Source organism: Sinocyclocheilus grahami, unplaced genomic scaffold, assembly GCF_001515645.1.
Source record: "Sinocyclocheilus grahami isolate Dianchi unplaced genomic scaffold, SAMN03320097.WGS_v1.1 scaffold187.1, whole genome shotgun sequence".
Taxonomy (NCBI): domain Eukaryota; kingdom Metazoa; phylum Chordata; class Actinopteri; order Cypriniformes; family Cyprinidae; genus Sinocyclocheilus; species Sinocyclocheilus grahami.
The window spans coordinates 782,731-803,757 of record NW_015505366.1 but is presented as its reverse complement, the minus strand read 5'-3'; the positions used below and the strand labels follow the sequence as shown (position 1 = coordinate 803,757).

Here is a 21,027-nt window from a genome sequence, read left to right as displayed (position 1 = left end):
GAGAATGATTAAAACAGAGTCCGGGTGTTGTTGTTCTGTGTCTGTGATCAGATCAGCGAGTTTCTGTAAAGCGGAGCTCACGTGCGCTTGCGGAGGAATGTAAACACTGACGAGAATGAATGAGCAAAACTCCCGCGGTGAGTAGGAAGGCTTACAGTTAATGAAGAGCACTTCTAGATCTGAACAGCACATCTTCTTTAACACAGTTACATCTGTACACCACCTCTGATGCTTTGATGTAAAAGCATGTCCCGCCGCCGCGTGATTTCCCTGTTGATTCTCAAGTTCGTCCGTTTTGTTGGGTAGAGAGTGGAGGTTCGCCAGATGTATGCTAGGCAATGGCGCCCTGAATCCACGCTGCCTGACCTTCACAATCGCGCCGGCTCGCTTCCCCCGTCTGCGTGTCCTGAAGTGTCTGAACAGCGCCGCTGCTCCCCCGACTACAATGTCCAGCAAAACATCAGAATAATCGAAAACCGGTGATATACCGGGTGGTGTGTACTGCCGAATGTCCAGCAATTCATCTCTGGTGAAACTGATTGCAGGGAAATAACTAAAGACAGGACAAGCTAACAAAAACATAAAAACAACTGCGGAGCACGCCACGGAGGCAGCCATCATCGTCGGTGCCATCTCGCTACAATGTCAGACTTGAAATGAAACAAGAACTGTTTTGTGTAGTTAGTGTTGTAAAACTTAAATCAGAAGCATTACTAACTATTTATTACAAAAATGTGAATGTTTTTGGAGTTACAACTCTTCAATGTATTATATAATAATAATAATAAACTTTATTTTATAAAGAGTCTTTTAAAGTAGCTTCTCAAAGTGCTCTACACCAGTGTTTCCCAACCGGGGTGCCGTCTGTCGAGAGCAGGGGTGCCATGTAAAAAATAGTTTTTTTATTTATTTTTAAATTGCTAAAATGTTCATAAAAGTAGCTATTATATAATATCCATTTCTGATATCGCCAATAATTAGAGATGCACTGAAATTCCGGCTGCCCGAAAATTAGTTCACTGCTCAGGATTCGCTTTCACGTGGTGTGACGCTCTGCGTATTATGCCGCTCTATGCGTGTGCGCTCCGCTCAGTCGCTTAAACTTTGTTTAATTACCATTATAACTTGCTATTTCACAATGTTTACATATGAATAAAAGCCTACATTAAAATCTGTCATATAAATTGGTCTTTTCATTAGAAATGAGCCTACTGATTGCCACCATTGATGGACACATTTTTTTAATAATATTAAAAATATCTGTATGACAGTATATTCTGCAGTTCTTCCCTGCTGTACCGAATATTTATACTTTTCAAAGTATCATATCGAAGTTAGAAATTCAAATATTGTGACAAAATTAATTTTGTAGGGTGCCACAAATTTGTTAAAATTTCCAAAGGGTGCCACGACTAAAGGTTGGGAAACACTGCTCTACACAATATAAAAAATGCAATTAATAAAATTAAAGACAATAAAAGTAAATGAAAAAATAAGCATCAACAAGCAAATGCAATTTAAAAAAAAATATGTATTAAGTTGAACTTTAAAAATGTCATAGGTCTGAACTTCCCTAAGTTCAAGAGGCAGAGAATTTCAAAGGGTGGGAGCATAGGAAGAGAATGCACTGTCACCCATAGATCTCAAGCGTGTTTGAGGAACCACCAGCAAGTTGTGAGGAGCGTAATCTGCGATTAGGAGTGTAAGGAATGTAACAGTTCTGTTAAATAAATCATAATTTTGAAATCAACTCTTAACCTGACTGGGAGCCAATGCAAGTATTCTAAAACTGGAGTAATATGGTTGCATATCCTGGACCCAGTTAAGATCCTGGCGACCGAATTTGGTACATATTGCAGTTTGTTTAGAGTGGATTTAGAAACTCCAGCTAAAAGACCGTTACAATAATCTATCCAAGAGACGACAAAGGAATTTATCAGCATTTCTGCTACAGTAAAATTTTGCAGAAGATTTGCTTGAGATGTTTTAACAGTACTCTGAACAAAAGAATCGATTGACAGATTAGCATAAAAATATAACTCCAAGGTTCCTCACTCTATTCTGGATTTCCAAAACGAGTCAACGAAAGTCAAAAACAGAGAACCAGCTTTAGAAATTTGATGACAGGAACCAATGAGCATAACTTTGATTTTACCACTGTTCAGACACAGGAAATTATAACTTATACATGTTTTTATCGCCATAATACAGTCAGAAAGAAAAGCAATGTCAGGGTGCTCATCAGGTTTTGAATGTATATAAATCTGTGTATCGTCAGCATACAAATTATAATGGAGGCCAAGCGATCTCAGGAGATGGCCAAGTGGTGATGGATAAATATAAAAAATTAAAGGGCCAAGACTGACCCCTGAGGAACACCAGTGAAAACAGAGCCAATCTCAGAACTAAACCTTTGAATTTTTTTTATAAAAAAAAATAAAAAAATTTTGTGCTAAAAGTCTTTAAAATGAATGTCACTTGTTTGACATTCTGATTTATGAGGCAAAGACAATATGTTTTCAAGTACAGTCAATTGTGTGTCCAAAAACTTTCAGGAATGGGTATGGGTGTGTAAAAAAACTGAAATCTGCATCTCACACTGCAGAAAATTTGCCATCGCTGTTGAGCATTTCACACATTTGACATTATGTTACCGCTGTTCTGAGCCTTTTCCGACCATGACAATGACATTAAAAGTGTTTGGTAATTTTCTTGATAACTGCATGAATGCATTTTGGTACAAACAGTGTTGCAGAAAGAGTAACTATCACATCAGAGACCTGTGCCACTTTCACAGTGGCAGCCATCATTCAGTGTGTAATGGAGGTTCAGAAGTGAGTAGAGTCACAGCGGGAGACATGGAGAAAAAGAGAAAGCAAGGGGTGTGAGGAAGAAGAAAAGCGAGAAACCTGGAGAAAATCGATGACTCACGAGCTAACACTGGAACATTAATACTTAAAGAAAGGTCTTTCTTCTAAAGTGGCTGATAAGAAAAGATTTCTATTGGTGCTGGCTTAAAGATGAGATTTTTTTGGAGAAGGTTGTTAGGTGAACGAGACATCAGAAAAGCACTGTCATGTTATCTGCCACGTGCATGCTGACCGCAAAATGCTAAAAATGGTTATGATCAAGACATCTCATCCCCTACTCACAGAGAAGCTATACTGCATCTATCTATTCTGCAAAAAACATCTTAACAGCAGTGTGCTCTCATTCAGTCTGTTTGTGTCAAACCAATGCCAAGCATCCTGCAATATTAATTAGTCTTCTTTGAATTTATGCTGATATTAACAATGAAGACTTGTACCATTCAATGACTTAATTCAATGGTATAAAAGTATAAACTATAAAGCAGTCTTATCTAAAATAGCGCTTACACTGACAGTGATCTGCAATGACCTTAAATCATACATTTAATGAGACCTGGTGATTTCCAGAGACATGAGTGACAGCACCCGCTGGTGACAAGATGAGAGTCTCAGCCAGAGCAAAAAGGTTGAGAAAAAAATTGATCTCTATGCAAATGTATATGTTATATAATCTTTAGCAGATAAAGCAAGTTAATAAATCCACTATCATTTCCATTTTATCAATGTGCAATGTTTAATATTATTTTCGTTTGAGCTGTAAATCAGTAATTACCTAAATGTTCATTAAATATCTACATATAATTAAGAAAAAAAAATCTTATTCTTAAAGCGTCCACAGCCATTTGCATATACTCTGCATCAAAAACATATATGAATACTATTGCAGTTTTGTTAACATTTTTATTTTGTTTATTTAGTAAGTTTTATTGTTATTATTATTTTTTACATTATACTTATGTTGTGGCTTATATAATAAGACATTTTACTGGTTATATCATAATACGCTTACATTCACAACATGGATTGATCACGTTAATGTTAAATAGACTCACGGTCTATGGAAGAGAATTTATGCCACACAATACTATCCCTTTAACCCCTTCTCAAGGTTGCTGCTCACGAGTCTTTCTGACTAGATATATAACCAACATATATTTACAAAGCTGACACTTTTTGATGCAGAGTATATGCAAATGGCTGTGTGGACTAATTAAGAATAATATTTTTTTCTTAACTATATTGAAAGAGACACTTTCAATAAAGACATTTAATTTACTCAAGCACTTATTGTACACAAACAGCCACAACCTGTAAGTGCTGTCATGAAAGCTTAACACAGCTGATAAGAATAAGAATTAGAATGAATAAGAAGCTGACTGTTATCCAGAAAATGTTTATAGGTGAGTGTGTGGGTGGATATTGACATGAATTAGCAATAATGAACAAAATTAAAGTGCATTTTGGAATAAATTGACCTTGGAAATGAAACTCCAGAAGGTATGATGCTGAAAAGAGCTGCACACTCTCATTAAAACATCATTCCATCATCAGAAAATAAAAGGGGAAAACATGGCAGGAAAAAGCCCTGGTACAATTTACATGATAATAACATGAGCAGCTGTGTAGGATTCACACATGTGAAAAGAAAGTTATCCCTTAATTACAGTAATTGCAGAGAGAATTGCTTCCCCTCGACTTCTAAACACCAAGAAATGTCAATTTTATTCACTAGCAAACCTGCTTGTTTTCATTTCTTCTATGTTCATTCGAGTTTGTTTGAGTTGATTAAGCTTCATTTAAACGAATTCAAGTGTGACTGGAATTGTTGTGAGCTGTTTTGAATGACACATTAGGTTTGGAAGAATTTGTTTATGTTTAGATACAATTAACAATTATGAAGTGTACATGAAGTATAATTATGCTCTCTACGCTTTAGTCAACAGGTTATGTCTTAAATGATTCCCTTTGAGCTAAATTATTGACCTGTTTCCCTTACAGTTATATGCTTATTTTAGATTTTCGTTTAGTTCACATCAGTTCAAACGCACACTATGGCTCTCTAAAAATGGGCAACCTGAACTAAGAAAAAGATAATCCACTCTTACACTCACTTATCCTGGATTAGATTGTACACAACAGCATAAATACTCTAGTAAAAAGCCTACATTTGAGAATAAACACTTCTGCAGGCATACTGCATAGCCTCGAGTACAAATCCTGTGGATAAAAGAAGCAATAGTGAGGTATTTGTGAAAAACTGTCAGAGCTCTACCACTCTATCCCTCTAAACTTGATTTTAGATAAGTCAGATAAGATGCTATAATGGAGGATCTTCATTCATGAGAAATGAAGCAGAGTCTCAGTAGACAACAGAAAGCAATTGCACTCCTCCATGCTGCTGGGCAGGATAATGTGAGCTGAACTGCCTTTACTTTGCTCTGTGTACTGAGCTGCAGAACAATACTGATAGATAATAGTAGTTAAAATGCATAGAAAAATAATTTCTGCTGTTTAGCATATCAAATTATTATCCACCTGAAAGAGTGTGTTATTTTGGTCTAGGCTTGCCAAATGCCATGAGCTGAATGGTGTAATTGCCATGAGCAGATGCAAGGAGCCAATTAATAGTGAACACTGCAATTATGAGCAAACACATGCTAGCCTAGTGCTCCACCCCACTCAACACTGTGGACAGGTTGAGAGGGGGAAAATGAGAAAATAAACACATGCATTGCCTCTTTTATAACAAGCTTGACCCGATTTCGGCAAGCATAATATAACTGAAACAATGGGAATAGTAGTTTAAAGAAATGCAAACCAGCCTGACAGGATCAATGCTGGCCAGAAAGCCAATTACAACACTGATGGTTTCCGCCTCGAGCTTCCTTCATGTAATCAAGGTACTATCAATATTGTGCAGTCATTTTCATTTCAAATTAGAGTAATTTTCTTCTGGAAAGACAGGAATATGGTGGCCCAAAGGTGCCACATTTATAGTTATCATGCTGCCTGTAGCATTCCTATGTGGGTAATTAAAATGCAAACAACCATCAACCACTGTCTAAAATACAATGAATCAATGACTGAGACCTGCTCAGATGAGCCTAAGAAGGCTTTCCACAGGCTAAGTGGCTATATTGAGTGCAGAAAAAAAATGAAAAAGAGAAAGAGAGAAATCAATTGCATGTAACATTCCATATCATCAAGGAAGAGGACAATTTAACAGTCTGATAAGAAATTGGTTCTGCTGAATTTTTCATGAGAGACTCAAAGACATTTTGCATGCACACACAGACTAAAGTGTTAAGGGGAGTGATTATAATGAGAATGCTGAAGGGAGGCTGAATGATAGGAGCAGACGATGAGGCCACAGATGAAGAGAATGATGGAAAGAAAAGAAGAAAGCGTAAAGGGAGATAAAGGATCTTTAGTTATTATTATACCCAGCAGTGGCTATGGCAGCATCACATGGGCTTAAAAAGCTACTGTTGAGAGGGTGTGCGGTCATTCTGCTCAGCTTTACATTTCTTTACCTTTACACTTTGAAACATGTTACACAGACCACATCAAGACATACATGATACCACTGGGAAATTCTATAGTGGAGTCATGCGAGTTGATGCAAGTTGACAAGTGAGGTGTTAGACTGCAGCTAGTTCGGCAACACCCCAGAGACAAAGGAGACTGGTGAGTTATAACTGCTTCACACACACACACACACACACACACACACGTGTCAAACACTTTGTGCTTGTATTCTGTAAAGAACTCTTGTGCGAGAGGTCAAGTGCACTTCTTGGTCAAAATGCTTGTCTAAGTGGAAATATTTGTGTGTAAACAGTCAGTTTTTTTCTTAAGCAGTTGTAAATAGACAGAAAAAAAATTTGTGATGTCAAAATATATTTTGAATAACAAAGAACATTGAAAACAGTGTTGTTATTGTTAATTAAAATTAGAACTATTAAAAATCATTGTCATAATTGAATTAAAATTAAAAAAAAAAAAATATATAAATATTATATGAAAAACTTTAAAATACATATATTAAAATGTCACCTTGGTAACTAAAATAAAATAAGCTTAAGCTGAACGGCTAAAGTCAATAAAATTAAAAAAGGAAAATAAATAAATCAAAGCAAATTAGAAATATAAACAAAAAAAAACTAATAAAATGACAAAAACAAACAAAATTACTAAAACTAAATTTAAAATCCTTCCATCCATTTTCCAAACTTCTCTGTTTGGTCATTAAAATTAAAATGGAAAAAAAATCTAAATAAAAGACAATGCAAGATATTAATAAATACTATACACATATAAATAAGATTAAAACAATACTGAATGAAAATTATTACAAAATTATTTGTTTACAATTATTAGAATTGTATGACTAATTTATAATTATTCGCATTACTTTTTAACTATGTAAATACTTGAAACAAATAGGAAAAATGCAATCAACAGCAAATTAGTTTTTGTTGCAATATCCAAATTGGTATCGAGAATTGTGAAATTTCACTGATATCGGTACCTGAATAATGAAATGCTGTTATCATGACAACCCTAACTGGCGTGTGTTTGCAGGTTCAGCTCAGTCACTGATGGTGTCTGCTACAGGCACAACACATCTACATTATATTAATCATCTTCTCAGAAAGGGCAGTGGGTCATTATAGGGACGGGGTCAGGATGCTTGGCAGGGTATCTGCAGAATTTTTAAGCTCAAATTTAAGACTTTTTAAGACCTACACAAATAAAACTAATACCATATGAGCGGGGTAAGGAAATGTCTATGGTAACATTTTAAACTGTAAAATGACTGTAAAAAGCATGATTTAGGTTAGATTTGATAAAATCATAAACTTCACATTTCAACCTTTAAACTATTTTTCAAAAGTATCAATTATTATATTAATTGAAACAATTATCAATCAATTATTATATTAATTAAATAACAAATATATTTTACTTTATATATATATATATATATATATATATATATATATATATATATATATATATATATATATATATATATATATATATAATATATATTTATAATGCATTAGACCATCATCTTGTCGATCCACCAGTTCACATTTACAACCCTGCGTGTTTGCAGCATAAAACATGGGTTAATCTTCACGTTAGTCTGAACAAAACAGCAAACGGGCTTCTCTGCCAGCAGGTCTTCTCTGGTGCTTTTGGAACTTCAGAAATATAGCGTCATGATCCTTCAGAAATATTTTTTTAATATGCAGATTTAGTGCTCAAGAAACATTTCCTATTATCTGTGTTGAAAACAGTTGTGCTGCTTAATATTTATTTGAAATAGAAATCATTTGTAACATTATACGTCTTTAGTCACTTTTGATCAAATGAATGTATCCTTTCTGAATAAAAGTATGTACGATAAAGTATGATACTGTACACAGCAAGCATATGTGACTGTGAAAATTCTGATCACTTAGAAAAGTAACAGTACACCTCTACTTTACAAGACATACAATTTAAAGTCTCATTCATACTTTCATGCATCATTCACACGAGGCTATTTCTAAATTATGACTTAGACAACACACTGTGCACTGCACCAATGTCATGGCCACTGAATGATTCAGACAGCATCACTATGAGCATGTCACTACAGAGATGGATGTGGAGTGGAAAGAAGCAGATCACTCTACAACAGTCTCAGCTCTGTTGCTATGCAAGCAGTGCCCTCCCCTCATCTGTCTCTCCAAGCTACAGGAAGACAGGAAAAACATAAGCAGGGAAGGATGGAAAGCAATTAGAAATGATCTCTATTTAACTCAGCTTGCACATTTGAGCACATCTGCGTACAAGTTCACTTCGGCATGGTAGGTCAGAGCAGAACCGTCCACTCTCAAACATCATGTCATTAAAGACTAACCTTGCACACCTTGTTTGTGTGCATGTCTGGTCGCGTCATAATTTGCACCCCTGGCTGAAGGGCGGTCATTACTTTTACGCACACTGACAGAGAAGGAGCATAGTACGATGTGCATGTGGAGGGTCTGAAATGAGCATGACCACAGGAATACAGCACAAACAACAGGGAGAAAAATCACAGAGCACACCAACATAAGCAGAACCTCAAGACAGCCTGCAGCATTCCATCAATTACAGCTCATGTGACTGAAAAAAACAAGTTGCCTGACTATCAACAAAATACAGAAAAAAAGCATAGAGGTAGAGAGATGAAAATGGATAGCTGTACCTCTTGGATCGGCGGAGCATGCTTCTCTCCGGCAGGGAGAAATTGGAGAGAATGGTCCAGAAGGAATCAGACATGATATCTGTGCACTAACATGGCTGTCATCCAGAGATCAATTGCGATACAGCACCGGAGGAGGAACAGCAGCTGGCTAAGTGAGCGTTTCTTCTCTGATAGCAAGCACTAGATGATGTTCCCACAGCCGCTGCTGTTGCCAGCAACTTGTGACACTACTAGAGTTATCGTGAGATGCTGTCATGTGCTTTTTCTCTCTCTTTATCTCTCCTCTCTCTCTCTCTCTCTCTCTGTCTAACTCAAACACACAGCAGTGCATGTATAAAGATGAAGACAACTTTAAATTTAACCTCCAAATAAGCATATCATGTCAGAGAGGCTGCTAGTAAAACTACAAATTTTGTGAGAAATAGCAATATGTTTTAATGTTAAATGATCTGTCAACCAGAAATGGCTGGATTTGACAGTATTCAATGCAGTGTCCCTGGAGAAAGTGACAGAATGACAGGAGATTAAAGTGTGCACGCGCACACACTCACATTTGCAGGATTATTTGGTCAAATGATACAAGCATAAGAGAGATTCTTCTGGGTGGTCCAAACTGTTATCATTATTAGTCCAACAGACTCAACTGAAGGTGAAAAAGTGAAAAATGAGGAATCAAAAGATAAACAAGGCTGGTTGAAATCATATGTGTGTTTGTGTGCATGTGTGTGAGCAGTTTTGCTGCAGGCAGGCATGGCAGCACTGTGTCACCTTGAGCTAACCGACACCATTGGCTCAGTTGCTTCAGACGCACATCAAAGAGCAAACAGCTAGAGAGAGAAAAACACCTCCACCCAATACCAAGCACATCTATACACACCAAACAAACATAATAGCAGGTAACAGTGCTGACACTGTATATTTGACAGTGATTTCTCTGAGGAAGCAAGGGATTTTTTTGGCCTCTGTAAAAAAAACATTACAAAATAAAAGTATAAAACTGCAGGTTATGAGAAGTGGTAATAGCTAATTATAGGCGGACATTTAAGAAGTGTTCCCACAATGCTTTCATAGCAGTCTGATAAATAATATAAATAAATACATTTAAAAAAGGGTCAAATATAAAATGTTTAAGCACTTCACCTTGGATGAAAGCCCTTTTTGTTATTGGTGCACAATATTGACCTAATCAGACCAATGGCAATAATTCTTGAAATAAATAAATAAATGAATGTTATATCGTTTAGATTTATTATATAAGAAATATATGCCTATGTAACAGAAATGAATAATTAAACAAAACAAAACATTAATAATGCTAATAACATATGAAATATGTACCAATATGTAATTAATTTGTTACATTTACATTTTTAGTACGGGTGCAAAACCAGTAAACAAAAGCACATTAATGCTCAATGTTCAATGAGAAGGTAATTACCAGGTCTATTGTTGTGTGTGAGTAAGAAAAAAAGAAAGGAAAAAAAAAGTTTAAAGTCGCCATGAAATGGAAATTCACCCCATCTAAATGCACCTTAATGATGTTTAAATTTTCTTTTTTTTTTTACCAAAATGTCAACTTGATTTTCCCGTGAAAGTTCAGGCTTCTCTCTGTTGACACAGACTTCTCCAGTCATTTTCAGTAGTCTGCTTAAGAAGTGAAACACAGCACACTTAGTGCAGGCCACACCCCCTACATGCACTGTGCATTCCTCCATAACATATACAAATCATTTCTTAAATCCTGCACACAAAATATCAACATGTCCATCTAAGTTTTGATGTCAGTAAATAAGTTTGGGGTCAGTACATTTTTATTCTTTCTTTTTTTTGAAAGAAATTAAAACTTTTATTTAGCAAGGATGTGTTAAATTGTTAAGAAGTGATAGCAAAGATTTATATTGTTAGAAAAAACATATATTTTGACTAAGTGCTGTTCTTTTTAACTTTTTATTCATCAAAGAATCCTAAAAAAAGTATTGCAGTTTCCAAAAAAAAAATATTTGGATGCAGTTACCAACATTGATAATTCTAATAATAAATCAGCATATTAGAATGATTTCTTAAGGATCATGTGACACTTTATACTGGAGTAATGGCTGATGGAAATTTAGCTTTGCATTACAGAAATAAATTATATTTTAAAGGATATTAAAATAGAAACCATTATTTTATATTGTAGTAACTTTTTGCAGGATCAAATAAATGCAGCCGATGAGCATAACAGACTTTTAAAAAAAAAACATTGCACGTCTTACTGATCCCAAACTTTTGACCAGTAGTGTGTCAATTACACACACACACACACATTGTAAAACACACACACACACACACACTCACACTCACACTCACACACATATTATTCACAATGTATTGAAATGAGCTGTGCAAAGATTCTTCAGATCCCCCTTTTGTGGTCCACAGAAAAAAAAAAGTGTTTGGACTGACATGATTCAGAATTAAAATTTTTTTGGGGGGTGGACTGTCTTTTAAAAAAGGATCATGTGACACTTTATACTGGAGTAATGGCTGATGGAAATTTAGCTTTGCATTACAGAAATAAATTATATTTTAAAGGATATTAAAATAGAAACCATTATTTTATATTGTAGTAACTTTTTGCAGGATCAAATAAATGCAGCCGATGAGCATAACAGACTTTTTAAAAAAAAACATTGCACGTCTTACTGATCCCAAACTTTTGACCAGTAGTGTGTCAATTACACACACACACACACATTGTAAAACACACACACACACACACACACACACACACACACACACACACTCACACTCACACTCACACTCACACACATATTATTCACAATGTATTGAAATGAGCTGTGCAAAGATTCTTCAGATCCCCCTTTTGTGGTCCACAGAAAAAAAAAAGTGTTTGGACTGACATGATTCAGAATTAAAAATTTTTTGGGGGGTGGACTGTCTTTTAAAATGTGTTAACTGCCAAATATTTGTGAGGAGATCAGGCAATTTGACAGATTATTGTTATGAAAAAAAGAGACTATTTTCCGTGTCCACTTTTCTTTTCTACACACTCGCCATGTCTTTGTGGTCACATCGTTTCTACATTGGACACGACAAAGCATTGCAAATCATTTGAACGTTGTGTCAGTACGTTATAAATAGAATGAGTCAGCAGTTTACTGATTTGTCATGTCGCGCCGCATCCAAGACAGCATCACTGATTATAAGGAGTTATTTTTTTTGGGGGGTGGACTGTCTTTTAAAATGTGTTAACTGCCAAATATTTGTGAGGAGATCAGGCAATTTGACAGATTATTGTTATGAAAAAAAGAGACTATTTTCCGTGTCCACTTTTCTTTTCTACACACTCGCCATGTCTTTGTGGTCACATCGTTTCTACATTGGACACGACAAAGCATTGCAAATCATTTGAACGTTGTGTCAGTACGTTATAAATAGAATGAGTCAGCAGTTTACTGATTTGTCATGTCGCGCCGCATCCAAGACAGCATCACTGATTATAAGGAGTTATTGTATTTTATTGCGTCGCGCCGCGTCACTCGCGTCCGGTGTAGACACGATGTGAGTTAATGTAGCTTTCTGATGCTGCGTTAGAATTTTCATGCCACATTATTTGAAATTAGCGCGGGCCAAACTTTTTTCTCTCACGGACCGGATGTGGCCTGCGGGCCACCTATTGAGCAACCCTGTCTTACACAATATCTACTATATGGTTGATCAGTAGACGACAATCCAGATATAATCCAGATATAGTAATATGAACAAAGTTAGCCTCATCATAAGTAAACTGGGGTTGATTTAATTTTCTGATCTTGGGTACAGTTGGTCAGAAGAGTATCACAAGAGAGAAACAGAAAGTCTAGATACAACAAAATTGAGCTTTCATTCACATTTAGAGTAGGGCTGGACGATATGGCCAAAATTGATATCACGATATATTTCTTAATTTCGGTCGATACGATATAATTCTGATATCGATATGAACACTATTTATCTGAAATAGAAATCTTTTGTAACATTATAAATGCCTTTATCATCACTTTTGATCAATTTTAAGCATCCTTGCTAAATAAAAGTATAAATTTCTATCATTTCTTTCCCCAAAAAATTATAAAAATTATACTGAATGGAATAGTGTATAATGTTACAAAAGTTTTTTATTTCAGATAAATGCTGATCTTTGGATCTTTCTATTCATCAAAGAATCCTGAAAAAAAAAATTACTCAACTGTTTTAAATATTGATAATCAGCAAATCAGCATATTAAAATGATTTCTGAAGGATCATGTGACACTGAAGACTGAAGTAATGATGCTGAAAATTTACCTATGTATGATCACAGGAATAAATTATATTTTTATTCAAATAGAAAGCAATTTTAAATAGTAAAAATATTTCAACATTTTACTGTTTTTGCTGTACTTTGGATCAAATAAATGCAGCCTTGGTGAGCAGAAGAGAATTCTTAAAAAAAAATAAAAAAAACAACATTAAAAATCTTACTGTTCAAAAACTTTTGACTGGTAGTGTAGGCTGATTATTCTTATAGATTGAAACAAATGTGCTTCAGCCAGAAAAAAGGGTATGAAAAGTGCTCCGAGTCGCTGCAGAAAACAAAAAAAATTGAACAACAACAAAAACTGGAAATGTTGCTGGAGACGGGCTTATTTGAAATGCAAACTCATCCTCTGCCAGCAGGAGGAGCTTTTAGAGTGATAAAACTAGCGGTTTCTCCAGTAATGGCTGTAATCACAGCAGCTCCACGCATGAATGCTACTTTATCAGATCAAATGAAAATGCCATCGAAACTTTTCTGACGACAGTCGGTTCCCTTCAGAGATGCATTCATATAAAACACCCGCGCCGTGTTATGATTTTGAAACGTGCAGAGCTCATGCTTATTCAACGAAGTCAAACGGCACAAATAAATCAATGTATGGGAAACTGGTAATATCGAAATATCGGAAATGTGTTTAAAAATCATATCACCGTTATTGAAAAAAATTATATCGCGATACATATTGATATTGAATTATTGTCCAGCCCTAATTTAGAGAAAGAAATAGGGAAAAAAGAAAAGTGTGTGTGTGTTGTGAGAGAAAAGACCCAGCGATGGAGAAAGGAAATAAGAAGCAGCCATTGGAACAGTTCCCTGCCTCTCTCTTGGATGCCCTCTTGAGTTGAGCTCTGAAAGGTTTTAAGACTTGATATCCTGCAGCTTCTCTGTAGGTCTAAACCTGTGGGAAACTGCAAAACACAGCCTTTCAACTCATACGATAACATCTTTTAGAAAATGGGAAATGATGTCTGATGCATCAAGTCAATACACAGGGGAAATGTGGCTTCAAAGGAAAGGAAAATCATTTTGAACACATTTTCTATTATTTTGATCACGATCAATAGAGGATAGACAGGGAAAGGAAGGCAAGAAAATGGTTGTGCATGAAAAAAAAACAAAGCAGACTGTAATTATTTCCTCAAGCTTTACTGAATATGAATGAAAGGTCAGAGTTTCCACATTTATTTTGATGATCACTGTGCCCTCTAAATATCCTAAAATGTGACCTTGCAATATGAAAAACATATACACATTGTGTTCCTACATTGTGAATGCAGATATTCTTAACACACAAGTTAAAGACGACCGAAAGTTAGACTGTGCTCCGCAATTTGTGTCATCAAACAAGAGATCAGTGAGGGATCAAGGTGAACACACACACACACACACACACACACACACAGTCAATTGGGACAGAACATGGTGTTTTGACATTCCAGAGCAGCTCATTAGTGCAGAATTACTCTCATTCTGCTCCACAGACATTAGACACACACACACAGGTACACACACTCGTGTTAATGAACAGGGATTTAGCAAACCATATCAAAGCTTATTGGTAAGTATATTTGCTCAAAATTATCTGCTCAATAAGGCTAGTCAATAATGCTAAAAAAATGCATTACCATTCAAAATTTTGAGAATTCATACTTTTATTGAGCAAGGATTGTAAGTAACGGCTTTTACATAGTTAATTTCTGTTTCAAATATATTTCATAATATTACTATTTTTACTGTATTTTTGATAAATAGATGCTGCCTTGGGGAGCATGAGGCTTAAAACATTTTAAAAATCCTACCCATGCTTTAGTGCCAAGTTAAATAAAACAAGCCTAAGCAATAAGCCGCTGAAGCAGCAACTTCATCAATGCAATAAATGCATCTGATTAATTAGTTAAATCATACTTTATTCCTATAAAAGCAACAATGAGATGATTCTTAAAATATTATGACTTTATTTCTTGTAATGTTGCAACTTTATTATTACGGTAACCTATTCAAAATGTTCACAAAAAATGAACTAGACAAATCAGCAAAAATCCATCAAGTTATGTTTTCCATTGACTTCTTCACTAAATGAACACAAGGAAACTTAACCCTATGGGGTTTGAGGGTGTTTTTGACATGCCCTGACATTTGTGCTTTTTTCAGGTTCTTATAAAGTTCAAGGTCAGTTTATTTATAGTGCACATTTAAAAACAGCTAGTGTATGCCAAAGTGCTTTACATATACAAATAAAGTAAATATAGAGATTAAGAGAATAAAAAGAAATGACTCAAAAAACACATAATTAGGGATGCACGATATATCGGCCACCATATCGGCTAATTTTTTCTGTTATCGGTATCGGCCAAAATTTTCATATCGGTGCATCCCTACACATAATCAATACAAAAACACAGTAACATACACCAACATACATTTCATCCAAAAAGCCGCTTCAGGCGGGATTTAAAAACAGGAAGGGAAGGCGCAGATCTAATGTCCAGAGGTATGCTGTCCATAGTCTAGGACCGTCTAAAGAAAATGCCTGATCCCCCTTCAATTTCAAGCGAGAGTGAGGTATATGCAAGAAAAGTTTATCAGAGGATCTGAGAGAGCGAGAGGATTGCTGATAGCTGAGAAGTTCGGGACAAGTATGATGGGGCTAGATCATTTAATGCTTTATACACAAATAATAAAATCTTAAAATGGATCCAATGCTGCACCGGTAACCAATGAAGAGATGCTAGGACAGGAGAAATGCTTTCTCTCCTCTTAGTACCAGTTAGCAACCTCGCGGCTGCGTTCTTGACCAACTGCAAGCGATTCAGCGATGAATGATTGAGACCCATATAAAGAACATTGCAATAATCAAGTCTGGAAGTGATGAAGGCATGAACAACTATCTCCAAATCCTTAAACGAGGGCATAGATTTTAATTTGGCTATTTGCCTTAGTTGAAAAAAGCTGTTCTTCACCACAGCACTTATCTGTTTTTAAAAATTCAGATCAGTGTCAAAAATCACACCTAAGTTTTTAGCAAAATGATGAATGTTTGATGACATAGAATCTAGATTAATAGTGATATCAGAGACAGCACCTGGGGGTCCAAAGACAACAATCTCAGCTTTGCTCTCATTTAGTTGGAGAAAGTTTCAGCCAGTCCAGCCTTTAATATCGTCAAGTCTGGAAGTGATGAAGGCGTGAGTAACTATCTCCAAATCCTTAAACGAGGGCATAGATTTTAATTTGGCTATTTGCCTTAGTTGAAAAAAGCTGTTCTTCACCACAGCACTTATCTGTTTTTAAAAATTCAGATCAGTGTCAAAAATCACACCTAAGTTTTTAGCAAAATGATGAATGTTTGATGACATAGAATCTAGATTAATAGTGATATCAGAGACAGCACCTGGGGGTCCAAAGACAACAATCTCAGCTTTGCTCTCATTTAGTTGGAGAAAGTTTCAGCCAGTCCAGCCTTTAATATCGTCAAAGAAATTAAAAAGGTCAGAAAAAGAGTGATCAGAGCTAAGAGGAATGTAGATCTGAGTATCGTCAGCATAACAATGATATGAAATATTATATTTCCTCATGATTGAACCCAAGGGGAGCATATACAAACAAAATAAGATAGGCCCCAAGAGGGACCCCTGAGGTACCCCATAGGTGAGCGGAGCAGAAGGAGAGGACGAGTTTCCAATCATCACCTTAACTGATCTATCAGAGAGGTATGATGAGAACTAATCCAGTGCCGTGCCCCTAATACCAACTTCATAAACCTATTAATGGCCAAATTAAATTGACAATGAAATCACTGCAATGTTACTTAATTATATATTGTCAATGAAATAATTTTGAATATATCATAAATATTCATAATATATCACCTAATCGTACTGCACTGTATATAAAAAACAGCCAAAAACAGCCAAAACCTCAAACCATTTAACAAGCAAATATCCATCCATCCATAACATATAGTAGCAGAAACTGGCCCTGACAGAATAATCAGCCTATAGTTATTAATAAGTAGTCAATACAGAAAAACTCTTATTTGCTTTAATCAAAAGTGACATAGTACATTTATAACATGAACAATCACCTTGAGTAACCTGGGGTTAAGTTCATTGCTCAAGGGCACAGTGCTGAAGGCACAATGCAGGTACATGCAGCCTTCCAGTAACCCGCCATGAGCGTTTAGCCACTAAACCACACCACTCCATTAGGAAAACAGATTAGATGAAACCGGAACCACACAATGCCTAGTTTTCCAGCATGCTGTTGAAAAGGAGGTTGGATCAGGAGCAAAAGCAGTCTCACATCATAACCTTACCTCCAGAAGAAGGGGTTGGTGCTGGGGGCAAGGACAGGGGCGGACGCAGGCCCCTCAGGTCTGCCTGGGGACGGGAGGATGAGACCAGAGGGGGAGGTTGTAGGGGAAAGGAGATGCTGCAGGAGGCTGCTGTTGCCATGACAACGGTACTGAGCAGTTGGCCAGATTCTTTTAAGTGAATATGGCAAGAGAGGAAAGCAAGGAGTAATGTGAGTGGTTAAAAAAAAAGAAAAGCTTTGAGTGTTTGTCCTTGTGAAGGGCATGGAAAGGTAGGATGACCTAAAGCAGTTCATAAACATGACCAAGGCAAAGGCTTAATATCACACTGTCAAAGATTCTGTCCCAGTGTATGTCCACACTTCAAACACAGTGTACTTTGTGAACTGAACTGAACTCTTCCCACCTCTCAGTTCCAGTAAGACATGTCAACAGACTCCAAGTAAACATGTGGTAAAACAAGATCCCGTTTTGAGTTGCATGACAGTCAGTTGCCCTGGTATTCCTGAGAGATGCTGCTGACAGGCTGTTTCAGCAGTTCAGCACACGCACACTGGGCACACTGAAGCTAAAGTTGGTTGGCACTAGGATAGGATGACAGTTCTTTAGGCAAAATTCTCAAGCGGAGAGAAAGGGGAGACTCCATTCTTCTACATCAAAACTTCTACACGTCCCACTTTATATTAAGTGGCCCTAATACCTGTGTACTTACTTAGTAACTAGATGTGTACGTAGTATGTAACCACAGTGTAAGTACACATTGGTACATAGTATCTAGAGCTGTAATATTTCTGTAACTACACATATGTAACAACCCTCCGAATGGTTTGTGTAAGTACAAATGTGTAACAGGACATATATAACTACATTTTGTAACAACAATATGTATAAGAGTAATTTGAACTATTTGATCCAGGGGGTGGAGATGGGTAGGTTTAGGGGTGGAAATGGGATCCAGGGGGTGGAAATGGGTAGGTTTAGGGATAGGTAAAGTGGGAAGAGTTGGATCTCAAGTTGGTGGAGTTGGTGCACCACTGTAATACCAGTGTACTTACATGGTAACTCCTCAGGAACTGTCCACTTAATATAAAGTGTAACATTCTGGACACCAACCACAATTCATATGTAAAGCCTAACTAGGGCTGGGCAATATGTCAAAAATATCTTATCGATAATCGCCTTTAAAAATATTGCGATATCTGATAATATCGTCTACCTAAGCCCCATCTCCACCATGCCCCGCCCCACTCCCGCCGAGACAACATTGCCCACAGGCACCATAAACACACACCATGTTAAGTTTGGTCTTAATTATTGCCACAAAGTTTGGTTTTACTTTTCTTAGTTTGTGCTTAAACTAACAGAAAACATTAGCTTTGCTGTTATTTTGGTGGTTCAATCCGATCGAGTGTTTACATGCACTCTCAATCGTATTAGAAAAGGAATAAACCACCCCCTTCAATCCGATCAAAATTGCATTCCGATCGAGCTCAATCGGATCGATTAAGGTGTTTACATTAAGGTTTTTCAGTGCGACCAAGCGTCAATCCAATTACAAATTGATTATTTGGTTGCATGTAAACGTAGCCAATGTTTGGTTTTACTTTTCTTAGTTTGTGCTTAAACTAACAGAAAACATTAGCTTTGCTGTTATTTTGGTGTTGCTAATAATTTCTACTCTGTTCTTATCAAATTTGTGTTTGAAACGAATTTCGTTTTGTGAGGAGAACAGTTGAGGAAAAATAATAGAACCCAATTTTAAGTTCTGGCAGTGATTGTAAGAATGATAAATGCATGTTGATGTCATATAATAATGTCTTGAATAAAATATGCCTATTTTCCGATGTTTCTCTTTCTTTTTGGCATTATCGCCTGTGTAGACACATTTCATGATGGTAAGTTTAATTTCCTTAATTGCAGCGTTGTTTTTAAACTTGTAGTCAAGCTATTACGTATTTGATATTTATCATGTATGACTAAAATCATGCAGGGATTACAAATGAATTCAGAGCAAAAACGTTAAAGTTTTTTTTTCCCTTTCTGGTAGCCTACTAGTTCGGAGGTCTCTTTCGGCTCATTTTTAACTAAATAAAAATAACTGCTTCATTTAATTAGAAGCAGGGTAATTTAAATTTCATTTTTATATTGTAATTTTTATAATTTTTATTTTATTAATCAAAATACAACGCCCACAATATAATATTCAGTAGAAGGGTCCCACTTTATATTAAGAGGCCCTAATGCCTGTGTACTTACATAGTAACTAGATGTGTACATAGTATGTAACCACAGTGTAAGTACACATTGGTACATAGTATCTACAGCTGTAATGTTTGTGTAACTACACATATGTAATAGGGATGGGAAGATTCCCCGATTCACTCGGTGCATCGGCATAAAAAGTTAGTAGAAATGTAGAAACTCCGAACGCATGCATGTTGAGGGGCGAGCTGAGAAGCCTACTAATGTCTTCATCCGTTTGCAACAAAACTTTATAGTTTCGTTGCAAATGAATTAAGAATTTATAGTGCTATATCTCAGCTGAATTAAACATAATTATATTGTATACACGGTTTAAAAATCTTTATTACAGTAGTCAGTGCCGAACAACAGGCAAATAAAATATAAACTGAGGTTACAAAAGTGATTCAGTCAAGATCAGTGAGGGATTTTCTTTTCTTTTGTTCTTTGATTAACATTATAATGACTGGCGGCAGCGGCTGTTGTCCAATGCACGGATCCATTAGCCTACACCCTTGTTTTCTTTCTCAACTCTTTACGTTCACTTAAGACATAACCGATTGTATTTATGGGATATTTTTATATAATTCTGTGTGTATTTGTCCATTCGAATGTGTAAGAACGCGAGAAAGAGAGCTCAGTCCAGTGTTCGAGTATATATTAAGAGGCGGCTTTTGTGTGTGCGCTTTGTGTGTGTGTGTGGGGCACGAAAACAGCGCGCGAGTGCAGAAGTGAGTTCTATTTTGTCTTCTTGCAGTTGAATCTTTTGAAATCACAATAAATGCGCATACAGAAATTGAGAAGCAGAATCGAAATGTAATTTTATAACAAGTCATTTGATTCCTGACCTTACGCATCTGATCTGATTTCTGAAATTGGAATAGCTTTTTGATTCCCAACCCTCCTACTAAATTATTTCATTTTTGCATGCAAAAAGGCCTGTATGGTGACTATGGGGCTATGTAAAATATTTTTTGCAACTTACTAGGTTAATCATTTGTCATTTTTTCCCCCGATAATG

At 36.1% G+C, this 21,027-nt stretch overlaps 1 protein-coding gene across 9 annotated transcripts in view; it reads right to left on the bottom strand.

The window, feature by feature from the left end:
* Positions 1-21,027, bottom strand: part of mast2 (microtubule associated serine/threonine kinase 2) — a 178,436-nt gene that overhangs the window by 32,247 nt on the left and 125,162 nt on the right. The window contains exon 1 of one of the 9 annotated variants that reach the window (XM_016284729.1): positions 9,112-9,235. The exons of the other annotated variants lie outside the window; for them this stretch is intronic. Coding sequence (XP_016140215.1) covers positions 9,112-9,185 — 74 coding nt within the window. The 5' untranslated portion in view covers positions 9,186-9,235. Of the gene's footprint in view, positions 1-9,111; positions 9,236-21,027 lie in introns of those variants that run through there. 9 annotated transcript variants of the gene reach the window in all.